Source organism: Amblyomma mixtum, chromosome 4 (assembly GCF_055824585.1).
Source record: "Amblyomma mixtum isolate Tamu chromosome 4, ASM5582458v1, whole genome shotgun sequence".
Lineage (NCBI taxonomy): Eukaryota > Metazoa > Arthropoda > Arachnida > Ixodida > Ixodidae > Amblyomma > Amblyomma mixtum.
Window position 1 is genome coordinate 27,700,569 of NC_143015.1, and position 22,222 is coordinate 27,722,790.

Genomic DNA, 22,222 nt, shown 5'->3' on the forward strand with positions numbered 1-22,222 from the left:
AGATCTTGGTGTTTCATTTAATGTACCTTCTGATAACTTGTAGAGCATAAATGTCTACAGTTTCTCTATCGCACACTCCCCTTCCAGCAGCTTAGCCACTGCCTCTTGTCATTTCAAGGGACAGAATGCAGGCATGTATGAAGAGAAAATTGAAAGGCAACTTTGCATGATTTGTACACAAATTTATTTCATGAACATCACACATATGGACATTTTGTGTGCCCATATTACTTGCGACATTAAGCAGTCTGTGCAGCTGACAGGCAGTAGCAAAAGTTCTCAGTAGGAGCAGCAGATCCCACTTCAGAACCAGAAGTTCCCAGTTGGGACAAGGGCCCAGCACAAAATCAGTTGATGCCCTACTAGGACCATATATATACACTAAAAGAAAACCTATTCCTTCTGGGACAAATAAAGCAACAGAAACCAGCAAATTCCTATTAGCAAATCAACACCTCGGATCTTGTCCGATATCCGTACACCATTCTTCACTGCATCATCTATCTGCAATGTGCATAATATATCTTGTATTGTAAGAAAACAAATTGCAAATGCAAAAGTACAAAAATGAAAAGAACAATAAAAACACTTGGCAAAAAATGTAAGAAGACCACTCTGCTGCATTTAAAGAAAAGATAGAAAGGCCGCAAGTTATCATACCAGTTATGTTGCTTCAATTATAGTCCCAACAACATATTTGTTGAAACATGAACGCAAGGAATTTTTTTGCTTTCATTACACGCATGTACCACTGACTTCAAATTAGTACTATAAATTTTAAAGCAATGCATGGGCATGATGAATGACTTGCAGCCTCAATTTTATCTTTAAACGTAATGGAGTGACAGAAGCCCAAACTACGTAAAACTCAAACCACAAAAAAATAAATGACGGCAGGTGGGAGACTGCACTACTAAATGTTCTGTGCCACGCTGTAGCGCAAAGTTGCAGCCAAAACTGCACGCTCTTCCTCGTTGTCGGCAGGCTCGATTGGCGACACGTTGCTTCCGCTGTCTACCGCTTCCAAGACTTCCATTGCGTCGCCGCACCTCCTCGCTTTGTTGTGCAGCACGCAAGCTGCCAGCACGATGTGTACTGCCTGGGGCGACGTCAATGAACAGGAGCCGCTGAAATCGCGCCTTCAGCAGGCCAAAGCTTCCCTCCACAACAACCCGCTGCCGACTATGTGCATTGTTGAATGCTGCCATCCAAGGCTGCCAGTTGGTCGCAGATTGGCGGCACGGGGACAGCAGTGGATATGCAGCGTTGCCCAAAAGGTATCCTCCTGCGCGAATTCACAGGCAAGAAATAAAAATTAATGAAAAACCTCCATTGTACATGACCGGCCATAGCGCATGTACATTTTTAAACCCTTAATTGCGAGCATCACTATCTATAGCTGTTGCTCACAATTCAGCTTCGTTAAAGTTGGCGGAAACGATCATGACAATCGATCTTTCATATATATATGCGTGCGTTGCTTTCCATTTTCTTAACTCTCGATCCGTGCATCATATATGCATTAAACACGCTTTAGTGATGTAACTAAGTTTTTAACTCACCTTGGCATGTAGACGCTCCATCTTTGAAGAGGAAGCTCTCACGGAGAATCCTGGAGTCGTGCTCGCTGCCAGGAAAGCCAATGAAGACGTCGATAAAAATCATGTCAGTCAAATGTTTAGGGGAATCCCCCAAGGTGGAGTAGATTTTTAATAAGGGAGTAATTACTCATTGGCATCCACCCGAGCGCAGCCATACGGCTACAAAGGAAAGCTATACAGCTTTCTCAGAAACTTCGTAGTTAAAGAAAAATTCGTCCTGGTCCGGGGTTCGAACCCAGGACCACCGCTTCACCGGAGCAGTCGCTCCACCAATTGAGCTAACCAGGACGGCAAACTTATGGTAGGGCGAGAGCGAATTGATCAATAACTCGAAGTGGAAACTGTGTTGGTCAAATGTTTAGGGGAATCCCCCAAGGTGGAGATTTCGTAATAAGGGAGTAATTACTCATTGGCATCAACCCGAGCGCAGCCATACGGCTACAAAGGAAAGCTATACAGCTTTCTAAGAAACTTCGTAGTTAAAGAAAAATTCGTCCTGGTCCGGGATTCGAACCCAGGACCACCGCTTCACCGGAGCAGTCGCTCTACCAATTGAGCTAACCAGGACGGCAAGCTTATGGTAGGGCGAGAGCGAATTGATCAATAACTCTAAGTGGAAACTGTGTTGGTCAAATGTTTAGGGGAATCCCCCAAGGTGGAGTAGATTTTTAATAAGGGAGTAATTACTCATTGGCATCCACCCGAGCGCAGCCATACGGCTACAAAGGAAAGCTATACAGCTTTCTCAGAAACTTCGTAGTTAAAGAAAAATTCGTCCTGCCGGGGTTCGAACCCAGGACCACCGCTTCACCGGAGCAGTCGCTCTACCAATTGAGCTAACCAGGACGGCAAGCTTATGGTAGGGCGAGAGCGAATTGATCAATAACTTGAAGTGGAAACTGTGTTGGTCAAATGTTTAGGGGAATCCCCCAAGGTGGAGTAGATTTTTATTAAGGGAGTAATTACTCCCTTATTAAAAATCATGTCAGCGTTGCAGACCCCCTGGAGTACGAAAGAATGAAACTTTTTTCGATTGTAGTAACTTTCTTCCGACTGCGCGGTTCGAGCAATGCGGACGTGGCATCCGTCGATTATCCCGATGACATGCAGCAGCCCTCGTCCGCAACGGTCGAGCTGGCAGAAAGCTGCCTTGTTGCGCTGTTGCTCATCTTTACCCGGTGAGCTAATTTCTCTCTCACTTATAGAGAACAAGAAATCCAGGATCCGACAGATTGCAGCATGCACTGTCGACTCATTGACATTGAACTTGTCGGCAATCTGTTACATCGTCATTTGAGGCCCGATGTACGTGAGGGCGATGAGCATTGTTTTCTGGGCAGATATCTGGCGCTGCCCCTGACATCCTGTCAGATTGAAAGCCGACGCCTCAAATTTCCCTGTCAAGTCTGCATAAAAGTTTCTTGAGATGCGAAACAGTTTTCTGAATTCAAATTCCAGATACGTGGGCATGACTTGCTCCACGTACAGTGGAACCCTCCGACGGTCCTGCCTCTCTAAATGCGCCACCAGGAGAAGCGCGACGAAGTCGCCACCGTTGTCACCTTTGCTGTCAACTGGCTCGCTCCAGTCAACAGCGTCGATGAGCGCAGCAAGAGCAGCTACCCCTTCGCTAGTCATGATGAAAGTGATCAGCAGACGACACGGACGCACGAGCCGTCTCCTCAAATCTTACGGTTTCCGATGGCTGCCAGTTCACGTGACTATGACGCGAGATTCTGTCAGGAGCCAATTTTCTGGCAGCCAGCGGGCTGCCCGAGCGCGGTAAATCGAAGAGGCCCATTATGGAGGAAGGAAAGAACTCCCCCCTGCTCTTCTTGATCTCAGCGCCCCTGATCTCAGCACCCTTGCACATGTGCAGCAGGCATTGCAGCAGACGACAATACTGCGCTTAGTGTTACTATTGGCTGTGCTGTCGGCCAAAGATTCCCAGTAGTTCTTGCAAAAGCGCGTGACTTCCGGCATACTTTTTGGCGTACAGCTCGGATAGGGAGAGTTTTCCTTCCTCCATGTTCGCGCATCATGTCGGTCAACCCTGAAGAGGGCTGAAGTATCTTCTGGGTTGAAGAACACACGCTAGGAGCAGGTCCAACAAAATCAAGCTTTGTTGAAACAAAGGAATTTCGGCCTTGCTGATTCACATTGCGAGCTTGACGAATTCGCTAAAAATTCCACGTCGAGATGCAGTTCAAACTTGTATGTAACGAACTGAATGTAGCAAATTCCTCAATATTACAGAGTTTGTGAATTCCCCAGCACTGCCCACATTGAAGCGCGTGTATGTCAAACCAAGGTGTTGCGGTGGTTGACCTTGATGTATCGAACTGGCTACGCCACCTCGATAGGGATAGGGGCGATTCTAGCGGCCTGGCATGTCAGGAGTGGGGCTGGCCGCAAGGGGAAGACAGAGCGAGGGAACATGCCGGAAGGTTCATGTAACATGCCTCTGCGGTCGGTCTATGGTGGCGGAGCAGCCACATGCACGCGTTCCCCTCCAGCTTGGTCGCTATGCCCGCGGCGGAGGTGGCGGCGGCTGCTGCCGCAGTCTCGCTATCAGCGCAATCGCGAAACGTTTCTCCACGTTTATAACTTTCGAGTAACACTGTTTTTTGTAAATATTTTGAAGATGATTGCACCTACATTTATTTTTTTTGTTTTCATTCTGCAGTGTCCTTTTGATTCATTTCGCGAAAATGCATGCAAGAAAACCTGGGTGTAACCAAAAATCTGACTTTTTAAAATTTCTTTATGACCAGGTTTAACTTTAGAGCCAACATGAAAAAAAAGAATGGTTCTAGTGAACGTGTTCTTTGGACGTTTAGCCGAGCAGGCTTGGCTGAACTTGCCTCCAAGACATTGTCAACATTAATAAAATGTTTTGCTAATGTTCTTTATAAACCCCTTCCTTTGTTTTTTTTCTTCCTAGCTACGCATGGCTGGACCTTATCTCTTTAGAAACAAACTCTTCTTTGTGACTCCTTTCATCCAAACGTGGTCCCAGGTTGCTCCAGGATTATCATTCTGGCACAAAGGTGCTCCAAAATGGATATTTTTCAGCTCCGAAAATTGCTCCAGAACTTGAAATGGCTGGACCACCACTGACATAGTCATCTCCGGGGTGGAAAATTGTTCAGTAACTTCGACGGAAAATATTCCGCCCTGGAAATGCTTTGAGGTGTTAACTGCATGGCTTCCTCCAGCATACCTGAATGGAAACGCCATTGTGCACATCAGTAAGGGCTAAATGATATATTGCTTAAATGGTGTTCTTTGGTGCAGCGACGGTAATGTTCAGAGCACAGCTAGCCAGTGCTTTACTTTTCAAGGGGTAGATGCAAGAGAATGTATTATACACTTTGCGTTTGTGTAGCAGGTGAATATGAAGCATTTCTTGTAGGCCTTTAGCGATAATCCATCTAGTCTGTTTTACACCAACAGGGGGAAAAAAATTGCGTTGCTCTTGCATGGGTTGCTCCTATCACAATGCAGGAAATATGTGTGATGACAGAGGCAGCAAAAGGTACATTCGACTGGAAAGGCGCACTCGGCAGCAAACAAAAAGTATGTGGCAGAAAGAATGGAAACTCCGCCTAACATAGTCTAAATTTGGGCAAGTAATGAAACGGATGTCGCCATGGACGACCAAGGGCCTTCAGGGCATTACGGCAGCCAAAGATCTTTCTAGGGTCCCTGCAGTCAAGTACGTATTCTTTCCTTTTGGTTGTCATGAATTTGTCTATTACATTGATAACATGTACTATGAATATATTTTTCACATGCACAGTGATGGTATAAAGGACCTGAGAAGCAAATCTATTTTGAATACTTCTTAAATCATATTTGATTCTTTTCAGCTATGGGATCGGAATGGAACTGTGGCTGCTCGGCGGTATGAAGACTTCTTGCAAAAAATAGGCCATGCTCCTGATATCACCAGCTGCGTACTCCTCGTTAATCCAGGCTTCCCATGGCTGGGCGCCTCGCTTAACAGGATTCTATACGATTCTGTAGAAGGCTCCTACAGAGCCGTTGAAATCAAGTGCCCATATTCTCTGCGCAAACATAAAGCAAATGAACTTCTGATCGCTGATTTTTCTAACTGCTGGACAAAGTGCCATGTCTTAGACCATGATTACTTTCACCAGCTTTCTGGACAGATGGGTATTTCCCAATTAAGCTGGGGAGATTTTGTGGTATTTGGAACACATTTCATTCTTGGTGCAAGAATAAGGTTTGAGCCAACTGAGTGGGAGAATGTCAGACGAGTACTGGATGACTTTTACTTCAGTATACTGTTGCCGTATCTCTCTGGCTCCACAGCCTGAGGCGAATGGAGCTAACGAAAGCTTTAATTCAGTTACTGTGCATAAATATCGGAAAAAAGCAGGTGGGCTCTCAATGTGAGAAGATGGCTACAGTCAGTGTAATCTGCCTGTACCAGTTAGCGGTACAATTACTTAGCAACCAATGAAAAAAACCTGAAATTTTGAAGATGGCAAGAGAGATTCAAAGAACAGCATGTATTAAGAATGAATTGTTTTCATTTTCCAGCTGAAATAATGTGGAGGAAATGCACTTTGCAGAGGATGTATAGACGAGACAGAACTTCCATTCATTACACTAGCTATTTATTGGGCAAGTGGTTTGGGAAAATCATTGTTTCTTGCTCGCATGAAATCTGAACTATTCAGGAAGCTACCTCACACTGGAGTACTCACAGATCACTATGTTTGCGCAATATACTTGAAATCGCTTATCATCCTGCGTCCCTTAAGGAGTGGTGGCTGAAAGTTTGAGAGAACTGCACACTCCACTGGCTACACACCTCCATCTCGCTCGCGGTTTTTGCACACCCCGCTCGCAGCAGGTAGGCGAGACAGCGGAACAAGTTGCGGCAAATTCTGCACGTACACCACGCTGCACTCGTTGAGCAGCGGATCCCGGAATTGGCCGTTTCCCGGGGACGTGGACTGCGCGATCTCGTGCACGCCTCCTTCTGAAGGCACAGCTGGCTCGAGCACCGGTCGGTCCTCCTGGAGTTCCGCTGAAGCCTGCGAAACTGCCGCCCTCTTGCTGAATTTCGATACACATTTTGCACTGTGCGCATTCGTGCAGCGTGGCTATTTGGAAGGGAGAGGAAGGAATGGAGATAACCAGAAGGTTGTTGCAATTGGCTGCCCTGAACTTGGGGAAATAGAAGAGGGGATGGGGTGAGCAGCAGGGACACCAGGTAAGGACATGCGTGCTTTGTAACTAGGCAAAGCTGTTCCTGTTCACATGTGCGCTAACTTGAAAAGACAATAAGGAAGGGTGCGTGAAGTTTTTAAATTTAGCAAGCCCAGAGGAGCAGGGTCAACCACTTTCTCTACAAGAGTACCCATTTCAAATATTTCTTCCAAAGTACCGCAGCATTTCATGAATGTGTGCGGCTGTCTAACATTTTATTCTACCAAGGCCTGCCAAACGATTCAGATCAACAATCCCGTCAATTGTCTGGACAGTGTTCCTGATAACATATGCATTTCAAATGTTTGGTCCCAGAAGAAATGACCCACAATTCAAGATGTCCGTATTAATGAGGCAGCATGATATGCACAGGGACTATCACATAACTTTAGCCACAGATTTAAAAAAACGAGGCAGCGCAGCTAGATGAAACCAACGACATACTGTTTGCCGTCATGTAGTGCACAGTGTTTTTGTATTCTAGCTATTTTAGTTAATGAACTAAGACAAATTATGCAAAATGTCTCCGACTGAGAAGGCTGTAGATGACCTACCCTTCACTAATTGCTTATCATGGCTTGCACTTTCTGTGTTCCCATCGAATGTGATGATCTGCTTTCAAGACTATGCTCACAGCAACAGTGGCTGCTGATTTGGGCACGGTCTGCATGCATGTTTTTTTGTTTAAAACATGGATAGGAGCACTGCAACATGACAGCACATTAGCGCAGCCATGTGGTATTTATCATATTTGGTGGCCTTTCCCTAAATGCTAGGAAAAACAACCAAGTAGGAGGTGCACTGGCAGAAAAACTGAACCAGTTGTTTCTGAAACACTTCTATAATTAATGAAGTTCACTTGGATCTAAAATTAAAATTAAATACTTAGCATACTTGATCCTAATAAACTAATTAAACAGAGCACTAAAGTACTGTGAGTAGTGCTACATGATGCAAAGAATATATCTGGTTTCATCCACCTGAAGTGCACTGTGTTCTATTAATCCTTGGCTCAAGCTGCATAAAATACATACATTGCCGCCTGTCATGCCGACCCAATGTGCTTGATAGTTCCTGCTGGTCTGTTTCAAGGTCTGAAAAAAACAATGGCGATATAAAAATTTACACAAAAAAATGCATTCCAAGAGACAAAGCGACCATCAATACAGGAAATGTAAGAAATTACATAACATCTTTACCTGCGCTTGAACATAGGTATAGAACAAAAGAAGCCAGAATTCTACTGCCTTCCCAACGATCTAGCTCGTCAAGGCCTCGTGGCTTCTGTGGAAATTCATACGTAAATGTGTGGACGCAAAGCACTCCTTTGTTCAGTGAACATGACACGAGCAAGCGGACCCCAGTCGAAAATTCAAAAGTCCCGATACTCATAAAAAAAGCAACTTTTTCACAACAGCATCACTGTATCAATGGGCAAATTATGGAGATGTTTCTCTGATGTTTGGTATCATGTTGTTCCCTGAACCTTTCATCAGTGCGGAGAGGACAATATGAATCAAGACACAACCTTGCCTGTCACATATGTGTCTTCAACAGTGCACTTTGAGCAGCAATTATAGCCACTGTGTTCTTCCGACATCATTATGAAGGACCAAGCAGGGGCATCGATACTATTGCCTTCAGTCCGAGTTCAATCTTTTGGCCACAGAAAACAAGCCCATGCGACAAAAAAGGAAGTAGTTCATCAACAAAAGGGTTCAGAACGTCATTTGAAGAATGTGTATTTGAAGGCCCCGCATAAGCATCAATTACTAATGAGGAAGTGCATTTCCTGACCTGGCACTGAATCGGCCACAGCTGCATTTGCCAGCAGCAAACCTGATAACGATGCCAGCAGGATCCGCGCCGGCACTCGATCGCCCGGCGCAATCCCGGTCACAAAATGCTGCGACTTCATACATTCTGTCAGACTATGTCAAGTTGATCAACATTTTTGTCGGCGCTCACCGAAGGTACAACACAGAAAGTACAGTACCTTCGGTGAGTCTGTCAGATTCTGAGTCAGGTTTCTGAGCAACTCATTTACGTCCACGAAAGGTACGGTTTCCAAACGTCCGGACAAAGACTGCGAAACAGAAGACGTACCGGTCGGAAGAACCCTCTTGGACGGCGCGCACAGAATGAAGAAGCTGAAAAGCTTTTTTTTTTTTGTCTCTCGCGCCGCTTTCTCTTCGGCACATCACTTGCCTTCTTTCTGCGTAATTCCACCACGCCAGACAGTACCGACACCGCGCAGCACGCTGCGAACAATCACGTATACTGTACAGCAGCACACAGCAAGCGCGACTGTAACAAAGCGCACACATGACAATGATAAACGGAGAAAAAACCAGTCACACAAGACGACGGACAAGAAGAGTGTACACACCACAACGACTGGACTAACAACTGAAGTTTATTGGAAAATACATGGTCCGAGGAAGGCCAGCAGAGCATGTATTTTCCATGTATTCGGACCATGTATTTTCCAATAAACTTCAGTTGTTAGTCCAGTCGTTGTGGTGTGTACACTCTTCTTGTCCGTCGTCTTGTGTGACTGGTTTTTTCTCCGTTTACAATGTACCAACTGGCCCGCATTTCAGCCCTTCTGTATGACAATGATCATAGGCATTGTTATATGTGCACTTCAGCTTACCTTTGTGGAGGATAGAATTCCACTACACGCGTTGCGTGCATGCAACAGCACCGAAGGAGCCGCTTTGAGCAACTTCCAGAGCAGCAGGTACCAAAGGGCCAAAGGTTTACAGCCGCACCTTCAGTAAAAAATGGCGCTTCTTCCACATGTGAAAACGCGCTCTTTCTCCCATAGCTTTCTCCGGCTTCCTTGCATGAAAGCGACTCGCAGTGTTGCCTAATTTTGGCGAGCAAACGTAGCTAGATGTCAGGTTGAAAGTGGCTAGAAGTAACTAAAAAAATCCAGCAAGGCGCTAAAAGTAGCTACATGTATTTCAAGCGACTTTTTAAAATATACTTTATGTGTACGACACATTTATTTGCAGCTGTATCACCCTAAAAAGCAAATACAGCTCTCAAGTAATGTTTCTTTGAAGCCAACCACGCAGAACATGTATGGACGAATAATAAATGTCCTCCGGGTTCTTGTTCCAATAATAGGTGGTGTCCAACTTATGGCGGACATTGCGTCACGGCGAGGTTTCGTCACGTGAATTCTGACTTCCGGGTCTTCTCTGTCGCGGTGTTTGCATTGGTTTTGCCTGTGAACGTGAGCTTTCGAGCATATTTTTTTTATTTTAAACGTCCACAGCACCGAGAAAATGGTGTGTTGCGCTGCCCTAAACTGCAGCAACTCTGGCAAAGCAGGCTACAAGATGTTTAGAGTGCCATGGGACAGAGAGCGACGAAAACAGTGGGCCGTTGCTATCCGCCGGCAGACTGCTGACGGCAAACTGTGGATGCCCACCGACAACTCTCGGCTTTGCTCCGAGCATTTCGTCAGTGGTACGTGTTTGAGACCCTTGCGTAAAAAATGCAGTCTGCTTGAGTGGGTTTTGCTCTTCTTTTTCCTTCAGGAGCACCAAGTGCTGACCCAGACGACATTGATTATGTGCCGCAGCTGTTTTCATATGACGACAACAGCAGCGCTCGGTCATTTCGCATCCTGAAAAGGTTCGTACGAATGCCTTCTTGTTCCTTCAGCGTTTAGAGATGTTATAGCATTGAAATATTTTTCTTTTTCCCTCAGTCATCAGCGGTACGCTCACGTAGCTGAGGTCCGATATCAGCGTGTGCCACCACTGCCGGCAGCTGTAGGAACGGCAACAGTAAGCGCTGCGGAGTCGGCTGCAGGCGGTGGCTCTGTGACACTGCCAGACGAGGCAGACGCATCAGGCGCCACGCTCGCGGACTTCGAGGCTGACTGTGATGCTGGAGGAAGGCTGGCCGATGCAGGCAAGCAGCCATGCACTTATTTGCAGCAACAAGTTAGTGTAATGGGTGCTAGTTAAAATTTTAAGTGAATCTCATTTTCTTGTTGAGATCTTAATTGAAGATGGTTGTTTCCTTTTTGTCATGTTGAAATCATCCAAGTTAGAGCACCCACATATGAACTATTCTTTTGACAGCTTTGAAAGCTTCTATGTTTCTCACACCTGTTGGATATTTTCTAGTTAGGGCTTTGATTTACATAATGATATTCTCTTCAATTTTAGGAACTCAGACAGAGGCTGCTGTCTGTATCAGCTGCAGCCAACTGGGCGCTGAATGCGAGAAGCTGAGACGACAAGTGTGTGACCTGAGCAAAGCAAACAGACGGCTAAGGCAGCAAAAGGCCAGGGATGCAGATGTGGCTGCAATGACTGAAGCCAAAGTTGCATTTTACACTGGTATGTGTGTGGCTCCTTCCTCTAATATAACTCCTCTTTCTGCATTCCATTGTGACAACTTGGATTGGTGTAAAATGAGCCCATATTCATTCAGCCATACGATATAGTGGTGCTCTTAGGCCAGAATATTATGTGGAAACACAACTCTCATTGCGGCTTCCAGCTGTTACCAGGATGTAGTACAGTTCGCTGAAAGTCGTTTTCTTCTATCTTTCCAGGTCTGCCCAAAGCAATTTTTTTTACACTCCTGTCGTTTGTCGCAGCAGGCCTGCCTTCTAACCATACTGCATTGTCACAGGGAACACAGTTGTTTTTGTTCCTCATGCATCTGAGGCAAGGTTTTTCTGTAAAGGACCTGGCGTACCGTTTTTTTGTGTCCCGTACCACAGTGACTGCCATTTTGAAGGTTTGGGTGGAGCCCATGAAGGCTTTGTGCAAGGAATTAATTAAATTCCCTGACCCAGCTGTTGCCCAGTCATGGCTGACTGCGAAGGACAGGCACTTTTTCCCGAAGCTGCGGTGCATCATCGACTGCACAGAAGTTGCAGTGTCAAGGTATGTCTGCATTACAAGCTCTGGTATATTTCTTCAGCACTGTATAGAAACGGATTTTCACGCCCAATACTGAAACTTTTTTTTTGCTTACAGACCATTCAACCTCAACACACAGCAGGAAGTGTGGAGCAACTACAAGCAGGACTGCACACTAAAGTTCCTCGTATGTGTGAACCCACATGGTGCAGTGATGTTTGTGTCCCCTGTGTATGGAGGGAGAGTGACAGACAAGCAGATCACATTAGAAAGTGGTAAGTTTGTTTATTGCTTCTTTTCACTCTTCATGTTTTAATTTTAGCGTTATGAAAAGCCCCACTTTGAATAGTCGCAGTCGTTCACCTTTATTCATACAGCACATAAACTTCAGATGAGGCGGATGAGATGAGCGGAAATTCAGATGAGGCGGAACAAAATCAATCCTCCAAAGTAGAGCCTTTGCATTCAAGATTGCTTACGAGCTGAGTATCGTAGTACAAATAAATTACAATGTACAATTATTTACAATTATTTACAATTAATACATTACAATTCTATTACAAATAAATACTTTCATCTAAAGCTGAAGTGTGATGAAGTGCATGCTTTTGAATTAGTGTAGTACTTAAATGAAGTTAGTTTCACATTTTCACTTTAAAGGTCTACTGGACATTCTTGGAGATGGTGACCAGGTGCTGGCTGACAGGGGTTTCCTCCTTCACGAAGAGTTTTTTGTTAGAGGAGTGCACCTCATCACGCCCGCCTTCACGAAAGGAAAGCAGCAGCTCCTGGAAATGGAGGTCGTTAAGTCCAGGCGTGTGTCCTCGTCAAGAATCATCGTTGAGAGGGCCATTGGCCACCTCAAGAAATGGAAGATGCTGCAGGGAACTGTAGCCTACAATCTCGTTCCAAAGTTCGAGGATTACCTCACTATTATTTGTGGGCTGACAAACATGGCCCCATCCCTGGCAGCAAAATGTAAGCATTCATTTGCTTAGATTTGTACATTCATCTGGCTGCTAGAAACTGCGTAGCCTGGGTAGAATAATTTTGCCAAAAAAGCTTTCGAGAGCCTGGATGTGCGTATCCATGAAGCTCGCTTCTTTTTCCACCTTAATCAAAATGCCTCCCTTATCTATGTGCAGATAAAGGTAGCACAGACTACACTTTAAAAGATTCAAATGCAACTGTGCCTGAATCTGGTAATAGTATTTGTGAGTCACTTTCACAGTGCCTGCAGCATCCAAACAGAAGTCTACTTTAGCTTGCCCTTCTGTGATAAGGTCATCTGGGTCCACATCTCTAAGACTGTACAAACATTTAACTTCAAGAAGTGATGGTGCATGGCACTTACAGTGAAAGACCCCATCTGGGCTACATCCAAGATATGGGTACTCAGGTGGTATCATGAGTCCACACTCTTCTAGCCTAGCATCTATATGCTGCATTTTATACGCATTGAGGGCTCGTTCCTTTGCCAGCGGCTCAAATTTAATGCCGTACTGGATAGCTGGGCTGAAGATCTCTGTTGGATGCAGTAATCTATTGATAAGTGAAGTGCACTTCACCTGTTTAGAGCGGCATACCTCTTTAAAAATAGAAGCAGTAATTCTTCCTTTGCGATGGAGGCACCACAAAGCGCTCTTTCTCTGTTCTTTCGTAGCCGCTTCAATCTGTAAAGCTGTGGGCATGGTGATTTTAAGATTTCTGATAGCTGCTTGGTAATTTTTGTCTACCTCTGGGTTCAAAGGTTTGAACTCGCAGAGTGGTCTGTTAACTGTAATCTCAAACTCTGCATCTTGCTCTTCTACTTCACTCTGGTTGGCCTCGTTGCACCCATTTTCTTTCTCATCAACAAGAGTGAAGTACCTTGCTGTTGGAGCAACCTGCGAAGTGAAATGTTTGTAGAATGATTAACACAAATCCCGAACGTGGGTGAGCCACAAAAAAACTGAATGGTTCGGCGATGAGAGATGAGCGGCTCAGTGGTTTCGAAGACGCAGTCTGTAGGGGTAGAAAGCTGGTTAGTAGTGGTAATGCAACAGTACAGCTTGTTTTAAAGTGGCTATATAAAACCTGGCACTTATATAAACATTCAAGGAATAGTTTAGCTTGTCAAGATTTTCTCAGGGAACACATGATATGGAAGAGAAGGATGGTAAACTGAAATCCATAGGAAATGCTGAAACAAGCTCAGACCAAGCTCTTGCATTTAGCAGAAAAAGTGCATCAAGATGTCTGCCCTGTACTCTATAATAGGAATTCCCATTTCAACGTCTTGAACATTAGGCTGTGTTACCATATTCTCTCCAAAAATGCTGCAGAAGTACACAGACAGCTTGTGTGGAACACTACTTTCACGAGGGTTTCCCACAAGCAGATAAACTCGAGTAACTTGCCTTTCGCAGTTCTGCAATAAAATTGCCTACGTCAACAGCAGAGTCTGCTTTTGCTTGCTCTTCTTCGTGCTTTGGGTTGGTACCTGGCTTTTCGTGCCTCTTGTGGTGCCTGTACCGAAGATGAGCAGCAAGCTTCGGCTCCACCTGTGTCATTTAACAGGCTTAGCATTAAGATAATAATGCCAAGTGCAGTGCTTTCGTCTAGGCACAAGCGATGCAAATGCTGCACATTTCTGAATATTTATACATGCATGTATTTTTACCTTTTTCAGCCGAGGCACCAACCACTGGCATCGGACATCCGTAGGTGCACGGGTGGGCTGCTTGTTCTCCTTTGACCACGCCTCCAATACAAAGCACACAGCAGCACAGTGGCTGCAGGCCCGCCCCTGTCTTGAGTGGAAGCAAGATTCGCACCACACATTCTAGTTTAGTTTATGGTTTAACATCCCAAAGAGACTGAGGGTATGAGGGACGCCGTAGTAGACATCTCCGGAAATTTCGGCTAGCTGGGATGCTTTAATGTGCACCAACATCGACGGTACACATGCACCTTGCGTTTTGCCTCCATCAAAAAGCAGCTGGGGTTGAACCCGCATCCTTGGGCTCAGTAGTTGAGCGCCGTAACCACTGAGGCACCTTGGCAAGGCGCACCACACACTCTAAATGAATAGCTGTGAGCACCATGAAGTACCATTGTTGCAGATGGCGAACCTGAACTAAACATGCACTGTTCAGAAATCAAGTATGGCAGTTAACCTTCACATCTGTGGCAGTTGCACACCAGAGGCATATTACATCCTAGAGCTGTGCAGACTCTGATGCGTGTTTCAGTGCATGATTATGCTTGGTAAGTTTCATGCATGTAGCAGTAACTGCCACAGGTAGTGCTTGCAAGTTGTTTACTTCCACTTCTATCCTGTGACTCGTGCACCTAATGTTCACTTCACAACATACTATCCCAATATGCTGAAGTTCAGAAAGCAGGTTTATCTGGAAACCATCCGAGGACATGACCTTCACTGAGAAGGCACTAAAAGAGTTGCAGTTAGTTCTGTAACGTGTCTGCTGCTTCTTGTTTGTCCACTGTGCCTCAGGTCAGTGACGTAGAAGAAGTTAATGAAATTCTTTAACCCATGAGGTTGCTTGCCGCTGAAGGTGACATGTTGTACAAGAAGAGTTTCGCCTGGAGTTGGTGGCATCATCTCCTCTTTATTCAGTGAATGCAGATTGGATGACATTAGCCTTCGGCGACTGCCTTACAAGAGGAATCTCGAGAGTTCCGTTTGATATCGCATGACTATGCAGTTGTCACAATGTGTGCACCACAGCTGCTCGCACATTTTTGTCGAGTAAGTTTCAATACTTGCCGCATGGTGTGCAGTTCCTTCTCCATACAACAGTTTGTGGGCACTTCATAAAACCTGGTCTCCAACCTAAAATGTTAGTGGTACATTGAAAATTATGACTGTTCTTTTGAAGCTTGCATATAGATATAATTCTTCATTTTTGTTTTAAGCAGTGTGTGACTTATGGATAATCTGTGCTTTTGACTTGTGTAAAGCTGAAGACAGAAGCGGTAAGAAAGTGCGGCTTGTTATAGCGTGCATGTTAAGTTCAGACTGTTATCAAGTGTGTGGCTTGGCCGGATTTCATTGTAGAATTTTTCCATGGAGAACATTAGGGACTCTGAGTGAGGTGTTTGCAAGTGAAATGGTGCCTGTTTATTGCAGTGGTAGCATAAATTCAGCACAAGCAAGGGCTATAAAAAGCAGTTGATGTGGTGTTGTAGTCGGTGGCACAAGGCTGCCAGTGGTCTTCACTGTCTCCCATTCAAGGCCAAAATGACGCATGGACACCACCAGCTACTGCTCTGGTCCAGTTGTTCATGGCACACACACGTCGTCGGTGCGTCCAGGATGAAGTGTGTTGCTCCCACTTCGGTCACCGCAACAAGGGCTGCGAGCCATCAGCACATAGTTATCATCCATACCTGTGTGTTGTTTATGGCATTAGGGGCAACCTGCTATTGAGAGGAGTGTGTGTATGAGTTGTGGATTTCATAAAGTGCCCATAACGAGCCACCTAGCTCCAATTTGAATTGTTTGAGATGCTTGTATTGCTCATTCTTTGTCAATGCCAATCCACCCAAAATAGCTTCTAGTCAACATTTTCAAGTTTTATAGTCTTGGCGCAAAAACTATTCTGAATACTTCTGGAGCTACCACTTTGTTTTCCAAGTTGTAGGGCCGATCACACACCTGCCTAGAGTGCTCCAACGATGCCTTAAGAAGGACACTTGCGTAATTTTCAAGTGATCTAGGTATTGAAACCTGGCCTTACTGCGCAGCTCATCTCCATAGATGTTTAACTTGCGTCTTAAAAAGCTACACCGAGACTGCCAGGCAGCCAGCAGCTGCCAAAAATACACAACAGAGTTCCCTTCAAGCGCTGCTTAGAGGGAACTGTTTGTATGCAAGGTATTTTTATTTTCTGTGTCCCTGCAAGTATAATGCCAGCAACATGATCTGGATTGATGTTCCTTCTAGGGGCTTAAGCAATGTGTTTGCTGCTAAAGGGAGATTCTGAAGCCTATAAAATCTCATGCTGCTCATCTCAGGCAGTCTAGAAACTCTTCAGCTACCTGTGAATTGTTCTTTATTTGTACCAGAGGAACTCTCCTTTGCGTGCCTGAAGAACATACAGTAAAATTTCTATGAGTGGCTTCTGTGACAAAGACTGAAATACCAACAAATGTGTGTGCGCCTTTTCACCCTTATTCTGCCAACAAAGCTATTTCAGCAATGCCTTGATGCAAATTAATACAGCCTTTCATCACACTGGGTGCAGGTGCATGATTTCCGGGGAATAATTCATGCATGTAGTACAAAACAGAGTACAGCCATGCTAAAAACAGCATACTTGCCATTGTTCCTCTGCGCAGCAGCCAAACTAAAATTCAGCCGCTATCAAGCTATATTTATTTTTGGCAATTTAGATACTCTATAAAATAAATGAAATCAGATGGGCGGGCTAAACTGTACTGAAAAATAAAGATCATGCATCTTGTACACGCTGTGAAGTCGCACTTACCCTGCCATGCATGTGCAAAATGCATCTTCAATTTCTCCATTCGTTGTACATGCCACCCAGCACTGGTACGAAAACCCAGATCTTTGGGAGGGGCTCACTGCACCGTTCAGAATCACATGGCCCAGTTTCGGGACGGCCACTAAAATTGTGTGCACCTTGCCTGCAGATGATGAGACACGAGTTACTTAGGGCAAGAAATCCTCGCAATTAACATCCAACGAAAGCTAATTCGTTAGAAAGAAAAAGCGCACTTACCTGCTTGTACATAAAGATAGCCTTCCAGCGACTTGTACGCCTTCAGCTCCTCGCCGTCGCAGCCTTTCTTGTCCACGAAGTATGCGACAATATTGTACGTAACGCGCGGCCACAGCTGACGGCAATCCCAGTACTCAAGTTCCTTGAAGCGCGATGCCTCCAGAAAAGGTGCGCTGTAATGCAGTTCACAGCTACATGTAACAGCCGCACAAAGAACAACATGAAAACGTTCTAGCGAGTGACAAAGCAACGTAAACTGCAACGAGAACAGACGACGTGCATGCTCTAACGCTCGCACTTACACAGCTTTATCACTGTTTAGTCACGAATATGCTACAGTAAATTTGGATGTAATATTCTTAAGGCGCTTACTGACCTTTCTGGCGGTCCTGTAGGGGTTTTCTGAGCCATCAAGACACGAAATATCGCTTCGTTATGCTGCACTTTTAGTACTGCGCCGCACACGCTCGCTTTTCCAAAAGACCCGGAAGTCGGACTACCCAGCATGCCTTACGGCTCGTTCAAGTTGGACACCACCTATTTAGGGCAGGCGCAGTTTTTGCAAGGCGTCAAGGCTTGCGAGATCACGAAGGCCGCGCAGCGAATGCATCACGTACTGCTCTGTAAACATGTAAAAATAAACTACGTATACTTTATAGGTGTACCCAAAGGCCTATGAAATCGAAACTCAAATTTTCAACAAAATGTTCAACTTTAAAACAGAAAAAAAAACTGATGAAGTGCTCAATTCTGAGCACTTTAACAAAATAGGATTTTAAGTGCCTATTCTGTAGCCCTACGCCAACCATTTATATATTGTATTGCCTTGTTTGTTTAGTGGTCTGGCAACACCGCGCCCACAACTTCCGGTTTCCATCTTGGTTCGGGCGAGCTTGTCGAGCTGTGCTTTGTTTGCTATGCGTACATTCTTGATATTGGTATCGCTGTCATGAATCTTGCGTGTGAAATTTCAACAGGCAAGCTTCAGCTGCTGCGTTGTTTTCACTGCTGATCTTTTACCAAATGTAGGTGCTTTCAGTAAGCGCCAATTTCCTCCCACCGCGTCCTGAGCTTCGCTTGAAGTCTGGCGCTGATGATAGCCAGAATCGGCACTGGGAAGTGTATTGGCAAGTCGAACTCTGCGCCACTGTCATTTTAATTCGCGCATTAAAGCACCGGTTCAACCATCACGCATTATCATGGCTATTTTATTCCCAGGTGGACGCGATTTCATCTGGTTGGGTAGCGAGCGGTTGCGCTGAGTGCACAGATGTCTTGACAAACTTCTGTGACAGTGTGAACTTTCGTTCGCGCCGACGCCAGGAGCTTCGTGCATTGCAGTATATTCACACCGCACCCTCGATCAGCTGCTTAATGTGATTCCTTTAGTGCGATGTACAATGCACATCCGCGGTTTTCAACGTCACCGTTTCAGAGCCCGGCGCCGGCTGGTTTTCGCTGCAATTCGTTGAAACCGCGTCTTGCTTAAGACGCAATTGAAGCAAGTATTGAGATGTTGTCAGTCGATATTAACAAGAGGAAAGTGGGCACATATAATTTAAAATATTGTAAGCAAAGACGCAGTTTTTTTTTCAGATAAGCATTGAGCTATCGCGGCGGCTTGATTAGAGAAAGAGCGTACAGCTGTAGGTGCCTGCACGGACTCGATGCGCTGGTCAAGCTGTGTATGCGGGGGTGGAATTCGCATGTTCGGTTGCCTCCGACACTTAATTCGCTTCCTCCCAAACCTACACAAATTTCTTTGTTGCGAAGCAAGCTGTTGCAGCTTGCCACAACGATAATAAAATCTGATGGCCTGAAGCGTTTTCAGAACAATGTTTAACGTACTTTCTAGCTTGGAAATGCGTCCCGCCTTCACAATAAAGTAGCTATATATTTTTTTTCAGACTTTCGCCTCCGGAGATATCGAATATATAGGAATCGTCAAAAAGTAAAGCATTCGCACCTCAGTTTTTATACGTAGCGCGAGCGCGTACGACATTATAAGAAAACAATGTGTGGGATCTTGCAACAACCCCATGGTCCAGAGAGATTGCTAGCCCTTCCAAAACTAATCCAACACGGGAAAAACTTAACTGAACACCTAACAAACTAGGCAGTCATCGGCGTGTGGTTCTTCGAGTGCGCTTAGTATGCCACGGCATGAGCAATCGAGGTTTTTAGATGGAGCGCACTGAGGGCCCATGGCCGCGATTTACTTGCACATTAATGAACGTGCTTCTTCGCGACTGGAATACACGCTTGAGGAACACAGGCCTAGGCTCGCTCAAAAAAATTACCTTCTCTATTACGTTGCTCAAGTATGCATCTACATATATCCACGCCCGACCGGGAGAGTTAATAAGTGCACTAAATCGTCTTCTAATTTTGATCAGAGGCAACAAAGGCTGTGGTCCGTACCTTATTTTTTATTTTATTTTTAATTTTTATTTTTTTCCCCACCAATGTGAGCCATGTTGAATGTACTACTCCCCCCCTTATGTAATACCCCCCCCCCCAGGGGCCTTTAAGAGTCAAATAAATGATGATGATGATGATGTAAACGCAAATCACCTAGAAAGCTTTGTGAAAAATCAGCGCGGAAAGCGCAAGCTGTGCACGAATGCATGCTGACGCACGATACCTCACATGGCATTTGCTGTTACTAAAACGTTGGGACAGAGTAAAGAAAAAATACAAAAGCGAAAAGCTGGAACGCACCTAGTTCTGGCACGCATCGTAGTTTCTTTGCGTAGTGGACAGCATAGCGTAAGAGCGCATCGTCATTCCACTTTTCAAACGAAGCGCAGCCGTTTTAGCCCAACGCAGGACCGCGGTTTCGTTTTCTGTACCGAACCGACATGGAGGACTTAGTTCTCGGAGCGCCTAGAGATGGCGCTGCGCATTTCACATATCGTCTATTACCATTCAGTGGCATGGAGGATGCCCAGTTGCCTGGTATATTCATCAGATAATGATCAGATACAAAAATACACTGCTAGAAGGCACCTTAAAAAAAAGTCTGACATTAGTAAACTAACATCAACTTCAGGCTGATGAACAAAAAATCACCACAAAAACAATTCAAATCTTTTTGGATGTTGATTTTAGTAACAAAAAACTTTTGATGAAAGTCTACACATGCAGACATATGTGAAAGCCATGAACGCTCGGCAAAAAGGTTCAACCGATCGTTAGAACACTGATTATACAAAAGCTAACAACAGACTTCCTGAAGAAAACATGAAAAATGCATATTTTACTGAGTCATGTGTTCATAAGCAAAATACATTACTATAGAAAAACAAAGCTGAACGTAATCTTCCGCACCGGGCAAACCAAACGTTAACGTAGACGAATTAGGCTGCGTAGTTCGTACGGAGTGGAAAACCTTTCCGTCCGCATAAATTGCAAGATGCCATAAATTGAAAACAAAATTGCACATTTGCAACGAACGAAGCAATCTAGAATAGCATTTGATACACATAACGTGCAATAGAGATTTTATCGTAGGTACTTCTGAGCGTACAGTCAAACACATTGGCGAACAAAAAAAGCAACCCATAACATATGGTAAGGCCGAGTGATAAAAATCTCCGAACTTTCATGAGAACAGCAAAACCTGATGAATACAATATATGCAGTACAATAAGCAGGAAACGTACAACTATACAGGAGTACATAAACGCAATCAGTCGTGCTGTACACACAGTTCTTGAATAATATCGACAGCTTGCAGAGCATCATCATCTGCCGTTGAGTAGGATGCCATAGTGCTGATTTTTGCTACCACGTCACTTGGCAAGCTATATATTCATGGCATTTTTTCTTGTGCCTCCGAAGCCCGTCCCGCAAACTTAGTAGCGCATTTAGTGTGTCAATATCTAACCTATTACGACGCTTGTTCTTCACAATGCTCATGTCGCTAAAGCACCTTTCTACTCCAGCGTTTGAGAAAGGCAATGACAGCACTGTGATGGCGAGAGTGGCCAGCTCGGCAAAGGGGTTTTCACCCTGCGCGTCCCTATAGGAACCGACCTCTGCCCAGAAACCATCGGTTGTATTCGTGGAGCACCATTTTACGTGCCGCAAATTCCCACACTGAGTTTCACAAGCGGACACGGCTTCCACGCAGAGAAACTGTGACGCCAATTCCGTAATTGGCTCACGTGTTGCTCTCAGTGCGTGCTCTACTGAGAGGAGGGAAGCCTTTTGCAAGCACTGAATGTTTTCTGGAAGCCGCTACGCAGCTGATTGAAGAGTTCCACAATGAAACGTCGCGAGCCAAGGCGCAGCTCCTTTTCATCGTCGCGTGGCAAGCATGCGTCTCGGAGTGCTGTTTCAAACCGGTGACCAAAGTACGGAATTGGGTCGAGATGCTCGTTGATATTGACCGTTAAAACGTCGTATCGGGAGGTTGGCAAAGATACTTTTGCGGCCGTCGATTTCACAAGGATCATCAGGTCTTCGAACAATTTCATCGGATCTTGTTTTTCCGCTTGATAGGATTTGTTGACACGCTGAAGTTCCGCTAATACCCAGTCCAGCAATAATACGTAGCATTTGTTCTTGGGGTCACTGTACATTTCATAAAGCATCATTGCCGTGTAGCAATTTTTGTCTGTCTGTGATTTTTCAAAAACTTCCTTCAGTTGAGTCCACTGTGAAAGTATCCTACTTACTGCCGTGTGTATTGACAGCCAGCGTGTGTCACAGGCTAGCGGTATAGTAAGCG

General features: G+C 45.0%; 2 protein-coding genes and 1 pseudogene across 3 annotated transcripts; 1 reads left to right on the forward strand and 2 right to left on the reverse strand.

Annotated features, from left to right (window-relative positions):
- Positions 1-161: 161 nt before the first annotated feature.
- Positions 162-9,664, reverse strand: LOC149345993 (uncharacterized; annotated as a pseudogene). The gene is made up of 4 exons (XR_016292352.1): positions 9,502-9,664; positions 8,952-9,106; positions 1,563-7,939; positions 162-1,285 (listed from the first exon to the last, which is right to left on the reverse strand). The product of XR_016292352.1 is annotated as an uncharacterized LOC149345993 (transcript).
- Positions 9,665-9,981: 317 nt separating this feature from the next.
- LOC149345994 (uncharacterized) lies at positions 9,982-17,567 on the forward strand. Its single transcript, XM_089586313.1, has 8 exons — positions 9,982-10,325; positions 10,397-10,493; positions 10,570-10,775; positions 11,036-11,209; positions 11,428-11,764; positions 11,858-12,015; positions 12,401-12,718; positions 14,412-17,567. Exons 1-8 carry the CDS (start codon positions 10,142-10,144, stop codon positions 14,444-14,446), a joined length of 1,509 nt encoding a protein of 502 aa, XP_089442439.1. The 5' UTR covers positions 9,982-10,141; the 3' UTR covers positions 14,447-17,567.
- On the reverse strand, positions 11,952-13,650 carry LOC149345995 (uncharacterized; the record flags this gene model as incomplete). The annotated part of the gene is made up of 1 exon (XM_089585998.1): positions 11,952-13,650. A coding segment is annotated over one exon (891 nt), but the record flags the coding sequence as incomplete, so codon positions are not given.
- Positions 17,568-22,222: the final 4,655 nt, after the last annotated feature.

Bases quoted from the DNA above. Each gene is read 5' to 3' on its own strand.
- LOC149345994 (XM_089586313.1), top strand. From the start codon at position 10,142: ATGGTGTGTTGCGCTGCCCTAAACTGCAGCAACTCTGGCAAAGCAGGC. The intron at 10,326-10,396 runs GTACGTGTTTGA...TTTTTCCTTCAG, and splicing joins CTCCGAGCATTTCGTCAGTG to GAGCACCAAGTGCTGACCCA. The intron at 12,719-14,411 runs GTAAGCATTCAT...TACCTTTTTCAG, and splicing joins CCCATCCCTGGCAGCAAAAT to CCGAGGCACCAACCACTGGC.